The sequence below is a fragment of the Chanos chanos genome, chromosome 1 (genome assembly GCF_902362185.1).
Source record: "Chanos chanos chromosome 1, fChaCha1.1, whole genome shotgun sequence".
Lineage (NCBI taxonomy): Eukaryota > Metazoa > Chordata > Actinopteri > Gonorynchiformes > Chanidae > Chanos > Chanos chanos.
Genome location: NC_044495.1, coordinates 22,980,700 through 23,003,714, shown reverse-complemented (window position 1 = coordinate 23,003,714; position 23,015 = coordinate 22,980,700). Strand labels below are relative to the sequence as shown.

The following is a 23,015-nucleotide window of genomic DNA, read 5'->3' as shown; positions in this document are numbered from 1 at the left end:
GTTACTGAGCATTTTCATACTTTTTGTATAGTTAGAGAGAGGTCTCCTCCTAGTTTGGACCTTTCTTGCATAGCTAATCTACTATTGTCCACCCACATCAGTGTGTTAGTCTTAATAACACTGACAAACACTGTGTTTAGAATAAAAGTAATAGCTTATGAAAGTACACAAAAAAGATAAACATTTTGAAGGAGACAAACAAAACAAGACACAAAGAGTGGTGTTATGAGCATACAAATTCACATGGATTTGTACCTCTCAATCTGACTTTCCTTTGAGTTCCAATGCAAGTATACCATTAAATTTCTTTCTCTTGACACGGGAGGAAGGATTTTCTCTAAAGACGAAGGGTGAATCTTGAATTTACACACTGACCATGAGCACTAGAAGGAGGACATTACATTACAGATTGGACAATCATGTCTTCCTCTCTTCAAACAACATGATAACTGAGAGTTGGCTGACGCTTGTCACACTTGGCTGAACTCCAGTTCAACATTCCGGAGCATTTTTAAAGCCACTCCAGCTTATTTTTCTACAAGAATATAAGAGATATGGTAAAGCGTCACAAATCAATCTGTGTGAAGTTTATGTGTCAAGGGTTTCACATACAATCATGCAACTGCAGGAAAAACATTCAGTATCAATGACGTCTAGGACAACCAAATTATTAAATACCAACATGAAAAATTATGTTAGAAACCAAACATGGTAAAAAAAAATAAGGGTTTCAAAAGTTTTAGAACTAGTTCTCACTGACATTTTATTTTCCTCTTATTGCTTTTAGTACTGAGGAATTTGCTTTTGAAATCCCTGTTTCACTTCTGATTGTTTGCTTTGTGTGAGGAGGTTTAAGACCATGAAGTACACCACATCTCACTGAGTTAAACACAGTTTGTGTAATTGAAATTCTACATGTGATGGGGTGTGGCCAATTCAATTCATATTCAAGTCATGCATTGTTTGGGGGCCAATTTCAAACTTCAGACTTCAGATTTGAGCAGGGGTGCCCAGGCTGCATCTGCTGCATATTCAATGGAGGGAGGTACCCTGGAGCCCAGACTCAATGAATAATTTCCAGTAAAAATAAAGCCCAAATCTAGGAGTCAAGCATTTGAAAAGATAAAAATAAAAAGTGTCTGACTTTCAACTAAGCAAAGAAGTTTACAGTGCAATAAATGCACTGTAAACTGCTTTTTCAAATCTGTATATACTGTCTCACAATTGTCAACTCTGGCAGATTGTCATGTGAGCATGGCAACTCAGTAAAAAGTAACATCACCAGATCCTGAGCGGTACCCGAAACTTCTCACAGGTACATGCACAACACCGTGGGCAAACAATATTTGAAAGATGGCACACACACCATCGGAGAAAACAATTCACAAGACATTCAGCATTTTACAAAAGGCAGACAGCTGGGAAATGGAAAAATTCAAAAGGTTTTGAAGCAGTCGGAGCACACGTACGCCCCCATACACCCTCATCTTTACACCTCAAACGCCACTCATTATCAGTCAACCTGCAACGCTTTTATCTCTCCAAACTGACAGCTACTGTAGGAGGGGGGATGAACAAAGCAAGAGTCCTTGAAACTTTCATGAAGTGCAAAAGTTTTGGATCTGGGACATGACGGTAAAATTACTCACAGACGTCCAGAGTTATAAGAAGATGCCATTAACTGGGATCAGAAATTGGTGCAAACCATAAATTGGGATCCATATTATCATTTCAGCAAATGAGAAAATAACATTTTTGCTTTATTTATACACAGATGGTATTGCCAAATTCCTGTTAACAATTCATAGAGAATCACTGAGGTAGAACAAAGCAAATTCATTTGTACGTATCAGATGAGAATAAATAAATTTTTAAACAATGGCTCTACATTTCAAATCACTGAAAACCTCTTCAGAATTTGTTATCAAACATGGGGGTCCAAGCCTTACCTAGGTCAGTGTTGGGTCCAGCCAGGACCTGCTTAAACTTATCCAGTCTGGAAGCTTCTCTTTCTGTCATGGCTGGTGTGCCTGATGTGTTCTGATCCGCCATTCGAGCCACCAACGGGATGACGGGTCGATGGGGGAGGGACTGTTGCCGATGAAGTGATCCTCGCTCCCCTGGCATCTCTGAGTGGAATACAAAAACAAACAAAAAAAAAAAAACATTAATGATCATATATGGACTACGAGCACCACTCTCTCTACTCTACATGGCCAAAGCCCATTAGGTGTAATTACAGAGTCGCAGTTCATTCACAGCACACAGGACATCCTCTGCCATCTGACTGCCTTAGCCCAGTGGCATCCATTATCCAAAGCAGACTAGGCAGCTATAATGAAAGCCTTTCTGCTTGCCATTATCTAATAAGACTCCAGCAGCTGCAGCCTCTACTCAGCAGCCACAACATCAGACATACATATGGGAGAGAAAAAGAGAGGGCCAGCAAAGCAATTTGAGATTGTCGTGTATTCCAGGGTGCAGGGGACAACAATGAGCATCTTTGTAAATCCCTCTCAATTGCTAGCTCTTAGAAAGAGGAAGGCTACCTTTGGGTCGCTTTATATTGACTTTTTTCACACTGATGGAAAGGATAACATGTCCAATATATGATATTATCTCCAGTAAACCATTCAGTTTGTGAAGTCAAGGTGTACAGACTAGAGTGCAGACTTTTGCAAGCCAAAAAGCTCCGTGCTCTCGCTGCACACTCAACGCAAGCACAATGAGTGAGGCAGCTCTGCTGCATAAAATAAAAGTGTCACACTCAACAGGTAAAGGCGGCGGGAGGGCATAAATTTAGCGTCTCTTTGTGAGAACAAAGCAGGAGCATAGTATGCTGACAGTTTTGCCCACCCAAGCTCAGCTTCCAATAAACAAAGCACATTAGCAGTATGCCTTAATCAAACACCTACTGTTCATTCCACTGTAAAACACACACACACACAACTTAGAGCTGAAGATTACTGAAAGAGAGGGAGAACTGCATGTAACTATGTGAAAGTTTTCTCCTTTTTTTTCCCCCAATAAGATCACCACTGACCTTTTGGAGAGCCAATTGGTGCCTCACTTTGGGACTTCACAAGCCGGCAGTCACTGCCCGGATGGGTCTCTGCCCGAAATGACAACTCTGTGGTTGTCTCACCAACTTCTTCCTTTTCTTCTTCAATATCCTCAGGTTCCTCATCTTTTTCTTCTTGTGCATCTTCTTCCTCTTTCTCTTCAGGCTCAAAAACCTCTTCCTGCTGCCGTTGTCTCTGCTGCTGCTTCTCCTGTAGCTTGCTATGGTTCTCAATCACCTTGTTGGCTGTCTCCATGACAACTTCAATGTTTAGGTTCTGTGCAGCCATTGCCAGCAGTTCATCGTCATCATCTCCCACATCCCAAGCATCACTAGTGATGCTCTCAAACTCCTGAAATGTGGTCGCTTTCTTTGGCTTGCCTGGTGTTGTTTGTGGCTTGTTTCCAGCTTTCATTAAGCTAATGAGATGAAAGCATTAGAATATAGAAGATTTATTGCACCAGTTTTGGGTTTTGTGAACAGACACACAGATTAAATAAATACAATTACAGGAGTGTTAATTACTACATATATACATACACATAATTTGAAATCAGCTCAAAGGTCAATAATACTCATCTTACCTACCTTGAAATGCAATGGGAGAAATGTGACTAATTGCAGTCACCTCAGAAACCACATTTACATAACAGGTTCAACTCAGCAGAACTACTCACAAAAGGGGCGTTTTTACTTTAAACCACAAAACTTGTCTCTCACACACACACTTTCTCTCTTTCTCTCAAAAGTAATCGGTGAAATTGAAAATTGAAACAAGTGTATTAAAGAATTAAATCCTTTTTTAAAACTAACTTTAATGACAAACCAAGTATACCGGTAGTTTTGGAAGTCAGAAAGTTCAGGAAAGAGTGATGTGACTGGGTTCAGCTGTTAGCTTTGAAATTGCTCAGTGTTCGATCAATAGTCGAATGTCACTTTACATATTTTCAAAAATAGTTTACATTGAGCAGCTGTTTCATCCAAGTAACTGTATAAACTTACTTGGCATGCAGGAGAGGGTCAAATGGGGGATGTTGAGCACCATAAACATGTTGTATGCTGGAGAGAGAAATAGTGAGTATCATAAGGGGGACACATTGCAGATGTTTGATGATGCAGACAACTTTACATGCAATGACATCTCATTCAATACTTTGTTGGCATCCCATTACATGTTATTTCACAATTCATCCATTCCTGGGGTGTGTGCGCTCATTAGTTGCTGACAAACATTTTATGTAGAAGCTGCTATTGTTTCCAATATCTTATGCTCAAAAGAATCACAATATATTCCTCACTGAAAGACTTATCACTTTTAAGAGCTTTGCTACAAGCCTCTGTCATATTGGTCCCCAGGACTGACTTAGCCCATCTCGCTAAATTAATTTTAAAAGTCTCTTACTGCGTGTTTGGAGGGACTACAGGCCTACATGGTTCACTGACTAATATAAAGACACAATGGCAAACATTTTTGCACAGTGACAATGTGTGACAAACGGCCTAGTTAACTAGACACTTTCAGATTAGAACAGCAAACAGTTATCATGTGATAGCTTTTCAAGGTAAAGAAAAAAATACCTAATTCAGTGCAGGTTAGTACTGCCAGTGTGAATGCAATTCAATATTTTGGTGACTGTTTCACTTGTTGGTGAGTTTGTTTGCTTATTAAAAGCTAAATGAACAGATAGCACTCTCGCTAAACCACAAAAGTAGCTGATGCTAGCAAGCTAAACATAAGGAAAAGTATCAGAGTGTCGATCCCTTAAAAATTTCAAAAGACGACACTTCTCGTCAAGTGATGGTTATATCTCACAGACCCTTCAAAACACAGTTTTCTACAGACACACCTTTTGGTATCAGGATGGCTGTTAAGCCAAGCAAGGTTAACTGACTAGCAACTGGTAGCCAAAAGGGCTACGCTAGCTTTATTAGCGAAAACTGGTCTGAACACGTCACTTACCTGCCAGGCACCTTCGTTGTATTTCTTTTCCAGAACTGTTTTTTATTGCCGTCACTTGACATTTTTGTTTTATGTGCAATATATCATAAATATAGATGAAAGTTATTTTAATTTATTTTGTTAAACGTATATAGAGTGCTTATTTACAGCTTGGTTTATCTTCGTAAACTCAGAAAGCCGCCATGTTTGAGCAGCCTTCAATAAGCAAGCACAGCAGGGATTGGTTAGACGGAAAACGTCAGGTGGTCATCCAATCAGAAGTACGAGAAACAGTAGGTGATTAGTATATCACTGATGTCACAGACGGTCTTGCCAGCCAATAGTACGCATGCGCATGTCGAAGATAATGAATAACATGAAACATCTCCGTTCTGCGGCAATTACAAGGTGGTGCTGCATGTCTTCTTAAATTCAGTCAAACTTCTCATGCGCCATGCAGTTCTATTCACTATGAACTTTACTTGTGCAGAACAACTCTCACCTCTACTATGAGTGGAACAAATGGTCTGATGAAAAGTGAAATCTAGACAGCGCAACTGAAGTTAAACAATTCCTTTAAACTCTTGCAGAGTTTACTTTGCAGAGCTACATAAGCATTATAAATAAATAAGATGTAAACAGTATTTTTATAACGTCAAATTGTACACAAAATAGTACTGAACTAGTTCTTCTAAACTAACGAAATAACATTTTTCAGTTTAATGTGAAAGAAGAATATGTTCTCTCCCAACCAGGTAAACAGCAAATACGTCCCAACGAAAAAACTTAACAATCGAGCATGCCTGGAAATTGGCCGTGTTTACCGTACTAATCTAATTTGAGTAGTTGACTATTACTGAGATGCAATCAAATCTGTGTTGGTGCCTGTGTATGCAGGTCAATACATTTATTACAGCTACACCACTGCATTATAACTGTGTAAATACAGTAAAGACTTGGCTTGTTATCACTTAAAACAAATGAAAATTCAATATATCATTCACGAAAACAAATAAGCCCAAGTACATACTGTGCATTAAAGTTGTTCATCAAGTGCAATGAATGGTGATGAGACAAAGTTACTCTCATGTTAATGTCCATTACATTTGATAGCTATATTGCTCCTCCCGTAAAAGGATTACGTGGTGACGCAATGTCGCTTAGCTCCGACTTCTCTATTCGGAAAGAAAAAAACCGCTATGCATCTAAACTGCTCTGAGGACGAAGAGTTACCTTGTGATCATACTTATTGTCAGTGCAGTATAGTATAAAGTTAGTTCAAACATGCGAACACTTAGGGTTTAACTCCATATTGCGGGGGAAAAAAACAGAGCAATGGAAAAACAACCAAGGCTGTTGTCTTCGCAGCTTTCACTTCAGAATAGGGTCTGTGATGTTACACTTAACTGCGTTGTTCTGACATGGAAAGAGAGAGAGACCACTAAAAAACGGGTCTCGGGAAGCTTCCTCGGGAGTTCCAGGGCTGGTAAGTCAATATCCATTAAGCAATCATACGCAAGGCTATTCTGATAAATTATATGTCTTTGTCAGTGCGCTGACAATGCGGAGACAAGCTGTAGGAAACGACAGATGTTGGAAAATAGGCTTAGTTGAGGCAAAGCCAAGTAGGCTAGGTAATTTCATGTTGCTAGCTAGGTTGCGCGAAGAGACTGGAGTTGAGGTACGAGCAGACGTTGCGCAAATTTTACAGGGTTTTTCGGAGCTACTTGGACAACGATAGTAGTATATAATATTGTTAACATTAATGTATTTGTCATTCAGACTGCAGATCTACATGTATGTATTATGATATTTATATTTTAAAAAACATAATTATTTGTTTCCAAAGTCTAACAATGCGTGAAGCGTGGATTACTCAAATGAGAAAAGAGGTATAACTGTTTTCAGCATGTGGTTGTGCGCATGAACCATTATCATGGAAGCTAAATTAAAATGTCTTTCGCTACATTTGTGCTGAAGAGTCGTATAGAGGAAAACAAAAAGCCTCAAACGAATTGTTCAGTTGGTAGTATATAGTTAATATGGCAAAGTATGGCAAACAATGGGGACAAAAAAAACTTTGGACTAAGGGAAACACGTTTGTCTGTTGTCGGTTCACTACGTTCTAACCATACAGTATTTCATTCATTGATTGGGGACTGGGGGCTGGCTGTTTCTTTTACCCCAAATATCAGCCTCCTGTTTGGTTCCCATGGATTCTACTGTGGTTCCCGGTAGTGTGGCCAAATTGCCAAACACGTATTGATGTCTTTTTGAAGATTTCTTGTGCCTGTATTTCCTAGTGTATCCAGATGGGTTGGCAAAATTTATAAAGTTGCTTGAAAGACTAGAGCAGTGTCTGCACAGTATTCTGCTGGAAAGATCTAAAGAGAATTATCCCAGGCCTACATTACAATTGCTTTAAAGAATGCTTGGGAAACAGCTCCATGAAAGACCTATCCAAGTTAATTAAGTTAATGAATAGGCTTACTGTGCTACAACTACCCTTGTTGCATTTTACGATAAATTTATTTCAAGACATGATGTCTAAAGTGATGTGGAATTGCTGTCTTGGTACAAAATGTAGAAGGTGGTGGGGAAAGTAGCCTGACTGTATTAGGGCACTAAGTATAATTTACAAGTGTAAGACATCAGCAAAGCATGTTTACCCTGATTGAGATGGTGACACTCACTCACTTTCAAAGTCCCTTATCCTAATTTGGGGGGGTGCTGGAGCCTCTCCCAGCATTGGGCAAAAGGCAGGGGAACACCCTGGACAAGTCACCAGTCCATCACAGGGCGGACACACATTCATACCTAGGGGCAATTTAGTGTCTCAAGTTCACCACAGACACAAGGAGAGCATGCAAAGTTCACATAGAAAGTCCCATGGCCACCTAGCCAGGAACTGAACCCAGAACTTTCTTGCTGTGAGACAACAGCGCTACCCACTGCACCACCATGCTGCTGGTGACACTGATTGTGACAAATGATTAGCCCTCCCTTTTTCAGTCAGAAGGGGACAGAATTTGCCAGAGGTGCCAGATAAAGGTGAGAGGTCAAAAGATTTACTTAACTGATGATGTATTGTATCTAGGGACTTATGAGAGACAAGTCATCCAAGAATGAGATTACCTCGTGGTGCTCTGCTCAGTACACTTTTGTAAACACCTGAATGGAGCCTCTTCTTAGAGTGGTGAAGGGATTTAGTTTCCTTTCTGCTTAAGTTTAAATCCACTAGTAGCCTATCTCTGAATTCATTAAACAATTCCACATTGTCAATAACAAAATGTCTTCACAAAGAGGTCTTGATTTGCATTGGAAACAGAAATATAACACTTACGTTAATATTTTGAACACTGTGAGTCCTAAATGTCCTTTCAAGTGCATTTACAATACTTTTTCTTCAATGTAAAAAGTGCAAGAACATGGCAAGACATGATGTGATTATAGTGATGTTTCAGGCCTATTTCTTACAAAACACATGTAGACAGGCAAGACTTGATATAATCATAAAACCAAAGCATTTGTCACTTTTTCAAATGGATCACTGAGAATGATATACCTCTCATCAATTTAGAGTCATTCATTTTGCATTGACTACTGCACCTGGTCTCCAGGAACAAAGTTAAACTGTCATTTGCATCCTGTGCAAGCACCGAGGAGACCACGGTCATCCACAACATTCCACAACCACTGCTTTTCATTTGGTTCATGTCCCCATTTCCTCTCCTTTACACAGACAAGTGTCACCTCAGCCATTCATGAAATATGATAGAAACGAAAGTGTGCTCTCCAAACCCTGTATCCTTTACACATCAGAGAGCTTAATTTCCTCTCATTCCCTGCTTTTCAATAGCTGCTGCCAGCCTGGTTCACATGTCTTTTGACAGCTCAGCGCAGTGTGTACTTTGGCCATCTGCTTTGTAATCTGACCCTTTGCTCTATGCATAAAGTCCCTGTCAGGATACATATGGGAAACTGGGAAACAAAAGGTATTTTTTCTAAAGGGTCTCAACTGCCTTGCGTTCTATCCTAGTATGTGGTATGGCTAAGCAGTGTGTGGAAAGAAAGAAAGGACCGAGAGAGTAGCATAAGCAAGTTATGTAACTGCTTGCACTGTAGTGCTAGCATGCTTATTTGAGCTTAATATCCTCTTTGATGGATGCCTAGAAGGTTGGTACTTAGACTATATCATGCAACACAGAACCTGTTCACTTTCACACAAGACATGTAGGGATCATACCTCTGAGAAGAGAGCTTTCTCAGAACTACTTACAGAGCGACCATATTCTGTGCTGTGCAGACAGATACTGAAACAGTGCTTAGATTCTGAAACCTCTTCAGCGAGACTTCAAACTCTTCAGCAGGTTGATAGTTCAGTGGACAGTAAGGCTTTTTGAGAGCACTGTCTCAAATAACAGTGTTAATGAGTGACTAGATTATGAGGAAGTGGATTTTTTATATTAAGCTGGTGATACAGACAGGCAAGTGAACTTGGCTCTGATCACTTCATTACACGTCATGTCATAATGCTTTTTACTGCAAGTGCCAGGCCTTCGGTATAAATCATTCCGGAGAGTGCCTTGATAAGACATGAACTTAGGATGAGGGAGTTCATGCTGTCTTTTGCTATCACACTGTCTCATTGAGCAGTACAACTCAAAATATTCTTGGACTTAAAATAGATTTTCTGGAATCCTGTTTGTCAGCCTCCTGAATCATTTGAGTTTACATCTGAATTAGCAGAAAGGTTGCTATTTCTTGTACACCAAGTTAATAAAATTCTTTACCTCTTTCGTTCCACATAACAATGGACACTGCATTGAAAATCTGTGACTTCTGAACCATACAGAAAAGGCTTAAGCATTTGTGTCATCATCTCATATCTTAAAAAATATCTTAAATGTTGTGGTAATGGTGGTTCGGGCCTTGTGATTTGTCAGGGGGTTTAAGCCAAATTCCAGCCAGCCAGTTTTCCTTGACTGCAGACTTTCATTTTCCTAATTGTCTTGCTGAAGGTCACCATTCAGCTATTAAACCAGGGATACTCAACTTTGATGGAATCAGAAAAAATCAGTTTACGCATATTAGATGAGCCATGTATTCTCATGATCATCCTCAGCTGATTAATAAGATGTCTTACGTAAGATCATCCAACATGGACAACTCAAGTGTTAAATGCATGTCTGCTGTCTAGTTAGCAGTGTATGTAAGCTGTGCTGAGCAGAATAGAAGTTTTCCCAAGATCTCCTGGAATGTCAGCTATTGTTCTGAGGCATGTCCACTAACCTAGTTCCAGGTGTTTTTTCCAGCGATTCCATTGTCACTGGGCTTCTGGGGTCAAATAAACATTGAGTTTGAAATTTCCTTTCCCATATATTCAAATGAGAAAGACCCCACTGGCCTTTGAACATATTTCTCTCTCAAACAAACTTGCCCTAATGCTACTAGAAGGCCTTGGCCTATAACTTATATGTCATATCAGTGGAAAAAATGAACCCCCTCCTCCCATTCCTGGTAGTCATATACTGGTTGGATAAAGAAAACTGGTCTAACCAAACATACTAAGTCAGATTATCATGATCATGATGATAATGATGGTTGTTTTTGTTGTTTTTATTATGTCAAACTATGCTACTTAGGGCTTATATAGCTTACTGTGGTAAGTAAACTGTGACTTTAGAAGTAGAGGATGTCTTATATCACCGATCAGTCCTTACCATTTTATCCTTGATTTCCCCTGATATATATGTCTATTTCCAGATGATTTGAACAAGCTTTGCTTGATCAATTAAGTAATGTCTAAATGAGAAAACCAACAATAGCAAAGTTTCCATTCCAGAAAGGAAGCCTAGGATCTCAAAGGAAGGACAGCCACTTAATGTTATCTCAACAGTGTTTGTAACATGGACTATGGGGAGTCCAAAAGAGAAAGCCGTATTCTAATCAAATTCCTAGAGGGAGGGAACTACTCATGTTCTCGATATTTCCTCAGTGGACAGAACACTCCCAAGTGTCTACTGCTCACAGATTATCCGGTCCTGTTCTGATTATTTGTCAGGCTGTTCAGCCATTTGAAATACTGATTCAACAGCACTTCATACTCTCATCGGTAAGGACTATGTCACCTTAAGGCAGTGAACTCTGACACTCTCCTCTTACAGCTGGCAGCCACTGTGTTCCAGTGTGTGAGATCATAGCTGTCCAAGAGACAACAGAAGCCTGCCAAAGTAATGATGCTGGGAGGTGGCAGATGGTTCCTCAACAACCCTCAGAATCAGAGCAGCATGCTTTTACAGGTAAAGAGCCATGCAAATGCACTAACCTGTGGCATAAAGCAAGCTTTTATTATAATCTGATAACAGGATGTGCTGGACTTGTGAGGGCACAGACAGTCTTCGTTTTATCTTGCCAAGTGTGAGTGTAACAGCTCTGTGAATGCGGTTTCCATGACCTCTTACGTAATGCTTGAGTATTTAATTCCTGAAGTATTACTAACCCCTTACCCCTTTCTTTAGTGTCCTATGTTGAGCGAATGAGGGGGCACCGCTGGCGGTGTAGCGAAGTGACCTTCCATTGTACAGATTGGAGACTATGCCAACAGTGGATCCAAACCATTAAGGAGCAACTCTCACAACTGAGTATGCTCCTTTATTCCTCCCACACATATGTATGATAGTTTTCCTATCATACTCCATGGTGTTATACTTTGTTACATTTTTTCATTCCAACAAAAGTTCTAACAAAACCCTTTTTACACATACATATAGACATTGCTCTAAAAGTGCAGACATATATACATATAAGTGAAAGTTAATGATTTGTGTTGGATGTACTCAGCCCACTTTTTGAAACTGGATTATCTGTTACTTTCCAAAAAGATTATTTATTAATTAAAATTTGATGGCACTGCTGTCATTCTGTTGTCAATGGTGTCTGTTTAATGATCAAACCCGTTACTTTGCAGCCAGCCGCCCAAAGAGCTTGTTGGTTTATATCAATCCCTATGGGGGAAAGCAACGAGGAAAGTGGATTTACGAGCACAAAGTGGCCCCAGTCTTTTCCCGTGCCTCAATTTCCACTGACGTGATTGGTGAGTAGCCATCAACAGTTTGCATTTACATTTAAATAAAGAATGAGCTTTTATGGCCAGTAAATAAATCTCTCTTGGAACATGGCCAAACCTGCCAAACACTTTCCAGAATATGATATTATTCACTGGGCCATCTATCACCTGGATACTGTAATGGAACCTTTGATAGTCGATAAACATGGGAATCCAAACACATCAATTATTCAACATATTCGCTGGAAAACCACAGATCAGCTGGGATATTGGCAGCAGAGTACCATGCATAACCACTATAAAATGCAAGGCTTATTCAGCAATAGCTCAAGGGTATCTTTTATGACTCTGCCGACATTTCACGAATGGTAAGCCACATGTCTTGTTGGACAAACACGGTTCAGACTAAATCATTACAAGAACCAAACAAACTGCTCAGCAGATGATTTAATTAGGTCCATATATATGTTTGCTAACATCAGTGGCCACCAGATACTGTTTTCTGTTCATATCTTTTTAACCAAGCCTAAAATCCATTGGTTTGGTAATGTTCACATTGAGGTTTCCCATTACACTGTGATGCACAGTGATGAATAGTCTCTGTCAAGTCCCTGGTGAAATGCAGCATAAGCAACATATGAAGGTGGGGATAGTTATTTTCAGCGCAACATTTCTGGCACATCAGCCTACATAGCATCATCATTACATTCCCTTTGTTTCCATAGTTACGGAGTGTGCAAATCATGCCAGAAACCACTTGAAAAAGGAGGCTGATTTAAAAAAGTATGATGGGTGAGTTTCAGCTCTAATGTCTGATCATATCATAATGTGATGAGTCTTTTAAAATGAATTTCCCTACTGAGAAAGTACCCCTGTGTGGTTAAGACCAAAGTAGTATTTCATTGTCCATCAGTCTGTAATCCAGATGGTCGGTGACTAGGAAAATAGCTGCTGAGAGTAAAGTAACTTTAACGACAACAAAATGGAAGCAGCATGAAAGCCTGGAAAACAAATGACTGCGGCCGCTGTTTGTAGCAAGCGCTTACTGTTGTCACTAAGGGCACAACAACTGAATTCCTGTGATGGAACAGCAGGCCTTTCAGGGTTTTATATTTTAGACTTAAGCTCAATGAAATGGCACCATAAGTGTAGCGAAGTGAACCCAGGAGTCTTATCTTGTCCGTTGGCAGTGTGGTCTGTGTCGGAGGTGATGGGATGTTCAGCGAGATCCTACACGGCCTCATCTCCCGGACGCAGTGCGACTCTGGTGTGGATGAGAACTGTGCAGAGACGCTTGTGCCCTCTGCACTTCGCATTGGCATCATTCCTGCAGGTGAGTTTGAGTCCCTATGGTTATGACCACAACCGTAGCTGTAAAGAGCCATGTTGATCCCTTAATTTTTCATAGTTTTTCCATTGCTCAGTTACAGCAGAGAGGTCCTGTGGCAACGGGGCTGGGGGCTCTGAACCATCCATCACTGAAAATCCCATTACTGGGCGCATACTGTGTGGCATTTTCTAAATCTTCATAAATTCCACACCAGTGACGTGGTGTTGTCCCCACGGGTCCCAGCTGCATACAGGAGAACGATCTCAAGAGAGTATGGCTTTGTAGAGCCCACGGTTTCAGGGGAATGGGCACATGTTTACGTCGGAAGACTTTTGCAGAGGTTTAAGGAAATATGTCAGTCTCAGGTTTAACATCTAATTCAGAATGAATGAGAAAGAGAGAGAGGAACTTGAGAGGTCAGGACTGGTGATAAGAGGGAAGATGGAGATGTGATTTTCTCAGCATTACTGCCCATAATGACTCAACTGGTTCCAAACCTTAGTAACAGATAAGTGGCACACTATGTTCTATGGTGCACCATTCAACCAGGATCCTTACATATACAGCTTTGAATGATGTGGCTGGGATAGATTATTACGTTTCTTTTATGGCTTATCAGATCATGACTTGTGATATTAGTGTTTACAATATCACTGTGACTCAACAGAATTTTCTGAGCAGGCACATTACGTACAAGTTTAATACTACCTCTTTATGGCCTTATCTCGTTCAGATATGCAAGGGAACATTTTTATCAGCGCTGTGCTTAAATGTGTGTGTGTGTGTGTGTGTGTGTGTTTCTTTTGGCAAGATTTATACAAGGAGTTTATAGAAACTCATTTGTTTTGATATAACCTACTGGCTTAAATTTAGCTGATCCATCAATTTGACCAAAACAACAGACAGTATAAAGGGATAGTACAAGATTTCAGTCCACTCTCCAATGAGAGTGATAAAGTAATGAGTGACTGGTCTGTGCTTGTCTGCTTCTAATCTTGCTTCTGATCTCTTGGGATTTGTGTAAGCAATTTGATGGAGAGGAATTTGATTACCAAGCAGTGTGCTGGGGGAGAGGATCTCATCTAAAACCTCATCTTTAAAAATGGCAGCAGCATGCTCCAAAAATGCTATCCGTCATGCCTCTCTGAGTTAGCTTCAATGCTTTCAATGCGTAGAAAGGACAAATGAGTTTTCAGGAGCTCCAGTCGTAAACAATGGCAGGAGAGAGATTTTCATTTAAAATATTGGTAAACTGACAATGTTAGGATTCAGAAAGACATGCTTTTTCACTTTTTTTATTTTGACTTTAGATAGTGGGTAGTAAGGTTTATAAGCTTTAAAACAATGTGATTTAATACATTGTGTAACTTATGACCCAATGAATCTTTCTTAAACCAGGCTCAACTGACTGCATATGCTTTGCAACTGTGGGCACTAATGATCCAGTGACATCTGCATTGCATATAGTCATAGGTGAGTTTGCATTGCCACATCAGTGGACACACCTAGTGTTTGTGTGATACTGTTGCTCCTGTCTGTCAGAAAATCGGAAGATCTTTCTTTAAAGCTGAAGAAATGTACATCAGGCTCCATTCATGAAGAAGTCATGCACGTTTTCCACATGGAGTTCTTTGTCATTCTTAAATGAGCATTACTTGCCTAGCCCCCAGAACTGGCTGAGCCTACATACCATTGTATTACTTCTCAAACTTGCTCTTCCTGAAAGGAGGAGACCTTATCACCAGATCTGTTAATGTAATGTCAACACAGCATGACAACCTTTATTTTGAAACTAAAAAAAACCCCTCATTCATTCATATGCATGAAGTAAAACACAAAAAACACAAAGCACAAAAACTCAAAAATTTGCTTCCTGATCTGACTCACGTCAGCAACTGGTCTACACCACTGAACGCAGTGAGGAAGTGTTGATGACAGACAGGGTGCAGACTTTTCTAATAGTTTTCTCACTGTTTCCACAGGGGACTCCCAGCCCATGGATGTGTGCTCTGTCCATCATAACAACACCTTCCTCAGATATTCTGTCTCCCTGCTCGGTTACGGTTTCTTTGGGGACGTACTGACAGATAGTGAGAGGAAGCGTTGGATGGGGCCTGCCCGATATGATATCTCAGGTCAGTAAAATGATAAAAATGGTCTTTTACTTCTCTGTATTATCACTTTGTTTTTAAACAGACCCCTCTTGCTCTCATACAGGTGTTAAGACATTTCTGTCACATCGCTACTATGAAGGAACAATATCCTTTCTTCCGGCTGCTGACATCTTCGGTACTCCAAGAGATAAAATAAAATGTCGATCTGGGTAAATAATCTGTCCTCTATCATTTGATGGATGAACCAGCTGTATCTTCACCAATGACAGGGTTTTTATCAATAATGACAAATTATTCGAAGTGTAAAGACATGGATTTGAGTGGCGTTTTCAGGGCCCTCACTCATTGGCATTGTTTCACTGGTTTCTCTGACTGAAGATGTAATGATGTTTCCCTTGTGATCATAGATGCTCTGTCTGCCAAAAGCAATCAACAGAAAAGCTGGTCTACAAGAAAGATGATATCATCTCTGAAAATGGTAAGAAATTGTGTGACATCATGTTTTACCGTTTAAGTAAGCCCAGGAGTAGTCTCTGATGTTTGCCAGTGTTCTAGTTATTTCTTGCTACGGTGTGGACCATCCCCAAAGCCCATTCTTCACTTTGAGTGTCATGCGCCCATCTGTCCTATCTTCTGTCCCACTGTTTGGTAATAACAGTCTGGGCAGAACAAGCTGCATTATCACTGATCATTCAGGGAGAGACCGCACTCTTGTCATTACATACACAGACCAAACAGAGCATTATCTCTCCCACTCAGCATCCACCCAACAACAGACACCTCCTTTAGAGAACTGTTGCAAGACATTCCCCATTTTTATTCAGCCCTCCAAGTTCCTAATAGGCCATTGTGCATGATAATTTCCTGGGCACTTTCTCTTGGCTGGTTTGGGATGTAGCCCTCATGAGAGCACAGAGGAGGGAGAGACAGAGGAGGAGAGAGAGGGTTCTTAGTCTGGTAGCTAGTTTTGCCCCTGTACACGTCTGGAATTTTGGCTCTGTTGAAATTTTGGAGTGGAAATTTCCAACAACTGCTAAGGCAATGAGGCAAAGCAACAGCACTTTGAAAATGAGCTTTCTGGTGGGTTAATGTGTCACTTGAATGGCCACAAGTGAACGTGAGCCAAAGGTGCTCTTACCATTTAGTAATTTTAAGTGTTTAATCAGTGATTTCCAATTAAAACATGTTTCTTTTTTTCTGCCTCTGGAGACAGGCTAACACTGATAAATTTTTCCCAAGGGTTTATGACTCAGGAACAATGTAGGGCCTAATTATGCGTTTTATGACGGCAATTCATGAGGCAGTCTCTTTGAAAAGCATTCATTAAAACATTTCTGACACAGATATATGAGGGATTTCAGACAGTGAACTTGTTGAATGTATGTGTAGGATGATTTTATAGATTGCGAGTGTTCCTCTCAGATGGTGGAAGCTTAGGGCCATGATCAGTGCCTCAGGTCCTAACTGACATAACTTGACATAATGAATTAATCTAAGTAAACAGGCTGGTGTTAGCAGAAGACTGCAGATCTCTAGTTCCAATCCAGATTTCTCTGAAGATGATATGATGTGATTTTCATTTTTGGTTGTGTTTCAGAGCACAGTGGTGTCTGGCGAGTTACCAGGGGTAAATTCCTAGCTATCAATGCTGCCAGTATGAGCTGTGCATGTCCTCGCACCCCTAAAGGTCTTTCTCCTGCTGCTCACCTTGCTGACGGAACCACTGATCTCATTCTCATCCGCAAGTGTTCTCGACTTGACTTCCTGCGCCACCTTCTGCGCCATACCAATAAGGACGACCAGGTAAGGTCTCCACATGAGTGAATGCTGATGCAGTGTATGGTTAGTAAAGGCATTTCGAGAAGACTGAGAGTCTTGGTTTCAACCTGGTAAACAGGAGTGATGCATTATGTATTAAAAATATAAAATTTCTTGTACTTTCATGATGTCTCTTTTTACAGTCCATGTTATTTCTTCTGAGTCGTCATGAGAGATTCTGTAAAACACATACACAATGTATAATGGAAATATTGTCAGAAGTAATCATATTTGACCTATTCACTAACAAAAGGTAAATGAGCAACTCATTTTAAGTTCAGAGTACTATTAAAACCATGCTACAGACTGTTCTAAAATTACGACACATGCAATTTACACCCACTCAGACTAACAACGGCTCCACCCATTAACCTTATTATATCATTGTCAAGTAGTGACATTTGGTCGTAACATGTAACGATGACCGCTTCAGCCGCTGTGCAGTAACTTTGGCAGGCTGCGCTGCCATAAGACAGCTGTAATTGTTTTTGCTTGACCTGTGCATGACCTATGGTATACATTAATAATGATCTGTACTCTTTTTCATTTTACAATGACTGGGCTGCATTATTATTATTATTATTATTGTTGTTGTTGTTTTTGTTATCATTATTATTGTTGTTGTTCTTGTTGTTATTATTATAATTGGTGGAGATAGAATCCAGTGGCATTGCTGTCCACGAAGCTTTAACCTTGTACCATGAAACAAATGACAACAGACAATAGATTCACAGTGTTGCAACGTCAACCTATGTTCCCAATGCAAATCAGAATCTTGGTGTTCATGCTAAAGGCCCCTTTATCTGCGGTGGTTGCTAATTGCCCACTGCCAGTTGTATTTTACAGTTGATGGCTGTCGCCTGCCTTAATCAGTTGCTCTTGGCTCAAACTGTAATGTGGTGCCAGAGGTGTGAAGCTTTCTTTGAAACCATGACAATAAAGCCGTCAGGTTCAACAGTTCTCCTATTCTGAACCACGTCTGGTCAGAAGTTACTATAATTTCTTACAATGTTAATTGTTTAGATACTCTTTTTATTTACATAATATGAGGGGATTTCCAACTTACAGTGAAGCTGACTTATGACAGTATTGTCAAAACAGGACCCCGTCCTAAGTCAAGGACAGTTTGCATTTGTGTTACGAGATTTATCGAATTAAAAACAACAAGGCAGAAATGTACGATTTATCTTGCAGGTAATGGATGGGGACCCATTTTAAACTTGATAGGTTCAGCTCCAGATGAATCTCTGCCTTAGTGATTCTTCCATGCTTTTCCTTCCTCTTCTTTAAATCAAGATTTTCTGCTTTGTTCTGTGTGTCATTGGTGTTGCAATCTATAAGTGACTCAACTTCGAGAGCGACTGAAAAGGAAGTGCCTTCTGCTTTGCTTGCCAACCTAAGTGGCTGACACGGCTGTTTTCCTGCCAAACAGGGTTCACTTAAGTTCAGGAACACTGCCTGCTTACTTATAAATATTCTAATCCATATCTACATTATAAAATACACTCCTAAAAACCCTGGTACGTTGTTATGTTAGAGACCTGACCGAGCCTCGCAGCCTCCCAGGCATTCAGAGGAGAGAGGAATGTAGTCTCACAAAATAGCAGCATACTCCCTGCATGGCCATGAAATGCCATTACCAAGTCTGTGCAAAATATATTCATTGTTTATTCAAAGTCCTTTAAGAATACACCCTGCATAAATACAAAGTCGGCAGTCTCATAAAATACTATGATAGGGAATAAATTGTTGTTGGCCTCCTCAGAGAGCGCAATGCTTTCAAGCAGAACAGAGCAGTGCAGGCTAATACGATGGCTTTCAGGGTCCAAAATTCAGATTTTAATGGCCAGCATGATGATTCTTTGCTTTCTGTTGCTTCTAAATTTTTTTTTTTTAACAGTCGTTCCTCCTCCTAAATCATTCATTGACTCTTTGTCTTTCTCTGCCCTTCAAAGTTTGATCACACCTTTGTTGAGGTGCACCGTGTGCAGCAATTCCGTTTTACACCCAAACACTGGGAGGGAGGCTCAGAGCTGGACCTCTGTGAAAGCAAGAACAGACTCTTTGGCCAAATCTGCAGGCAGCAGCCGGTGTGCGGCTGCGCTCCTGCCCATAGCAGCTGGAACTGCGACGGCGAGATTCTGCCACAAACCACCATTCACGTCAGGTAACCCCCCCCCCCCCGACACAACACAGACATATGCTGTAGTAGATAGACACTTACTGGCACCCTGGTGTTTCAAGTGGAGGAGAGCAGGTGCAAGTTTAGTTTAATGCAAAGAATACAAGCTCCATCATGATAAACTGTAAACTGAAGAAGCCAGAGAAAGGAAAACCAATGTGTTCTTTATTTTATAAGCAAATATATGTATAATAAAATAAAATATATGAGCAAAACGTCTCATACTATAACTGATTACTATTTTACACATGGGCAGTTGCATCAAGGTTTTCTATTGATTTTTTTTTTTTTGGAAAATATGACATATTAGATGCTGACAGTGCTGACCTGATTCACTAGTTCACTGCAGGTCTAATGTCTATGGGACCGCATCATACTATAGTGTGGTACCTTGTTAAAATCACCTTAGTGTGCAGAGTGTAGCTAGAGTTAAACACCCCACTCATCACTAAGAATGAGGATCACGATCCACTCCAGCCAGGCATTTTATCCACTGAAGAAGTGACACAGCGGCCAAGGCTGTATAGAAATAATTCCATATTCTGGGCAGCTAGTCTGACTGCTGTGGTTATCAGTGAGAAATCTTTATGTAGCATGATGGCTCTCTGGAATGCATCATTTATTTTACGCTTCATTGTACTTTGCCAATGATGCATAGCTGTGTAATATTTCTAATTTAATAGCCTTCCCACTGTTAAAGCTTACTCTCGTTTAATTAAAATAGAGGACCATTCATTCACTGCGTTTCCCTCTTCAGTAATTGTTCTTCAAGTGAGTCAGCAGATGAACTATTGAGATAATTGATGATGGTAGCTAAAACAGAGAAGAAATTAAGCAATGTTTTATGTTAAGACCACATCTAAAGTGTTTAGTAAAAATAGATTTTGAACAAATTATCTCTGTTTTACTGATGCTTTTTGTTTGCACTTGCCTCTACGTGTGTCATCTGAAGTCACTTCGAGTTGAGAATCAACAGACAATATATATGAATATGCTATATCAGCATTATGCTCTATAGACATCAAAAGGGAATTTTGTTTGACAAGTTCTGACAGCATTGTATTGTGGTTTCTCTCTGTCTCTCTAGAGTACACTGCCAACTGATCAAGCTGTTTGCTAGAGGGATTGAAGAGAAGACTGTGTTTGAGGACCCTTATACACTCTGTGCTGTATAAATCCTAACATCAGATTCACTGGAAAACTTCCTGCTGGATCAGGAAGGTTTATAACTCTGAGAAGTGACCACGTCTGAGTATAATGATTTTTTTTCCATATGCTGTTATGCCCAGTGACATAATATGTGGAGTCTTACTCTGACTGAAAAAGCGAGAGACTGAAATGTGGCAAATCAAAGTAAATGAAAGCCAGTTTTACAATTACAGCTAGAGTAAATTAAGTAAAAACAAAGGTACAAATAAATCAACACAACCGATGATATGCCTGCGTGTATGCAATTTAGGACCAGCTAGACATTATTGGCGAAACTCCATGATAAATACATTGCTGATGATTTTTTGTATTTTATAGTATCAGAGAAATACATTTTCTTTGCTTACAGTTGTCTTCCGTTATGTAATCAAGCAGGCCTTGAGTGGAGCACTGCGTGAGCCTCATACTTTTCAAATCATTATGACACATTGTGAGGAATCGTGATAAAACTTACAGCTTTTCCAAATGTGGTCTTGCTCAGATCTATTTGCTGGAATCATGTCATAGGTTTGATTTTTCTAATAAGTTTTAAGTATTATGTAGCATCCCACTGTTGAGGAATGTAGTGCAGCTATGTATTTAGATCTGCTCAATTACTGTTATTATGCACCTTCTAAAATTAATAATGCATCAGAACATCCCAGCCAATGATTTGTCCGTAAGCGTTTAAACACGGCAGGATGATTACTTTCTCTGTATCATTGTCTTTAATCTCGTGCTTATATTTAGGACTGATTATGTTTTCTGTAGCTTTGGTTCATTTTTGGTTTGTTACTGTCAATGAGTTGAAATGTAATTCTGTAGCACTCTGGAGTGAGACATCTGTGTGAACAGCCACCTGAATTAATGTAACGAAGGTTTCTTCAGCATGTCTTTGAATCATATCTTTAGCTGTATCTTTGACTCATGGGTGGTGACCCTCAGGGAATGAGTTGTGTCAAGTTGCTCCTTAGAGCTGAATAGTTTTCTTTCTGTCTGCTCTGCTTGAATGTTTTGTGTTGTTCAGTCTTATTTCGGTGGTGATTAAATGCCCAGAGGTTCAGTCTTCCTCTGGGGGTTGACTGAAGGTTTTATGGCTGTTATTCAAGATTGTATTGTTTAGTCAAGGGACTAAAGCTATCAATGATTTAGGCAAACTGAAATGGCCTCCTCTCCGCTGTGTGTATCTGCTTTTTTTGTTGTTTTTGGTTTTTTTTTTTTTTTTTTGCCCTTTAGAAAATCGAAAATCGTGACCGTTCCTTTGAGCTGGGCTCAGTGATTTGAGGTGGTGAATCCATTCCTATCATATCTATGCATGCTGCACTGCTCAGATAATATTTGAATTGTAGTTTCTTTAAAGACAGTGCAGGCTTTCCAACCTAAATCATGGATATAGAGGAGTTCTCTCTTTATATTGGGGGAAACTGGTGTAAATCAAAAATATTTTTGCTCCCCCTCCATTGCAGTGTGAATGTGTGATAACACTACTGCTTAGCAATCAGCTGTCACTAGGTTGACTCATTTGTCAGATCCATTTGTCTGTGTTTGCACTGGTCTCTGAATTAGCCTGATCTCAATGACACACATGGCAGCCATTTGACAGCTGTTCCAATTGGCAGAAGAAATCAGAGTCAATCATATAACTCATGCACATATGCACTAGGCACCGTAACAAACCTTTTACATCTTATGCTTTCTGAGCCACTGACTTGCTTAGTGTATTTGTATCAAAAAGCATAAGTCTTTCTGCCCATAAATATCACTGCCTGCGTTTTTGCACTGTGAGAGTTTGGCTTTCAGTGCAGCAGCTGGTTGTAATTTACGTCCCAGCACGGGTTACTGTGGTGAGGCCATTTGTTGTACATTACAGCGATGTCAGTCTTCTCCACCCCAGATGTCTCTGCCATGGCCAGCACTGTGTCCACTCAGCACTGAGTTAATGCACCAGCAGTTAGCTGCAGCAAGGTGACCCTGACTCAGATAAGTTACTGGTCTAATGAAGGATCAATCATGACTGAAAAACTCATTCATCTTGCGGGCTTCAAGATGAAATGAGGGGCATTGTAAAAACCTGATGTTCAGCTTAATTTGGTGCTGTATTAACGTGTATAAAATCTTAAATAAAGTTCTTTAATCTATGTCAAATGTGTACTGGTGTTATTTAACATGTATTGGCATCTTGTGATGAGCTGAGGAGATTGTCATGTGAACAGCTCCCTCATCTGCTCGTCTAGCAGTTCGGCTGTGATTCTGTGCATGGTATGACGTGCATAAAGGACTGAGTGCGGTGTAATCTGGGGCCAGTTAAGTTTGA

The 23,015-nt window shown here is 40.1% G+C and overlaps 2 protein-coding genes across 4 annotated transcripts in view; one reads left to right on the top strand and one right to left on the bottom strand.

Moving 5' to 3' along the window:
* tbc1d22a (TBC1 domain family, member 22a) overlaps window positions 1–5,083 on the bottom strand; it is an 81,592-nt gene extending 76,509 nt beyond the window's left edge. The window contains exons 1-5 of one of the 3 annotated variants that reach the window (XM_030772336.1): window positions 5,022–5,083; window positions 4,064–4,120; window positions 3,237–3,480; window positions 3,044–3,110; window positions 1,950–2,129 (exon numbers count right to left, since the gene is read on the bottom strand). In XM_030772336.1, the coding sequence (XP_030628196.1) occupies window positions 1,950–2,129; window positions 3,044–3,110; window positions 3,237–3,480; window positions 4,064–4,120; window positions 5,022–5,083 (610 nt within the window). Of the gene's footprint in view, window positions 1–1,949; window positions 2,130–3,043; window positions 3,481–4,063; window positions 4,121–5,021 lie in introns of all 3 variants that reach the window. The other 2 variants (XM_030772329.1, XM_030772344.1) reach the window with 2 other exon arrangements.
* Window positions 5,084–6,232: 1,149 nt separating this feature from the next.
* Window positions 6,233–21,249, top strand: cerk (ceramide kinase). The gene is made up of 14 exons (XM_030782706.1): window positions 6,233–6,486; window positions 11,168–11,302; window positions 11,522–11,644; window positions 11,971–12,096; window positions 12,795–12,861; window positions 13,260–13,402; window positions 14,798–14,872; window positions 15,382–15,534; window positions 15,617–15,722; window positions 15,921–15,957; window positions 16,440–16,465; window positions 17,118–17,316; window positions 19,287–19,498; window positions 20,601–21,249. The coding sequence occupies exons 1-14, from the start codon at window positions 6,336–6,338 to the stop codon at window positions 20,686–20,688; spliced, it is 1,641 nt and encodes a 546-aa protein (XP_030638566.1). The 5' UTR covers window positions 6,233–6,335; the 3' UTR covers window positions 20,689–21,249.
* Window positions 21,250–23,015: the final 1,766 nt, after the last annotated feature.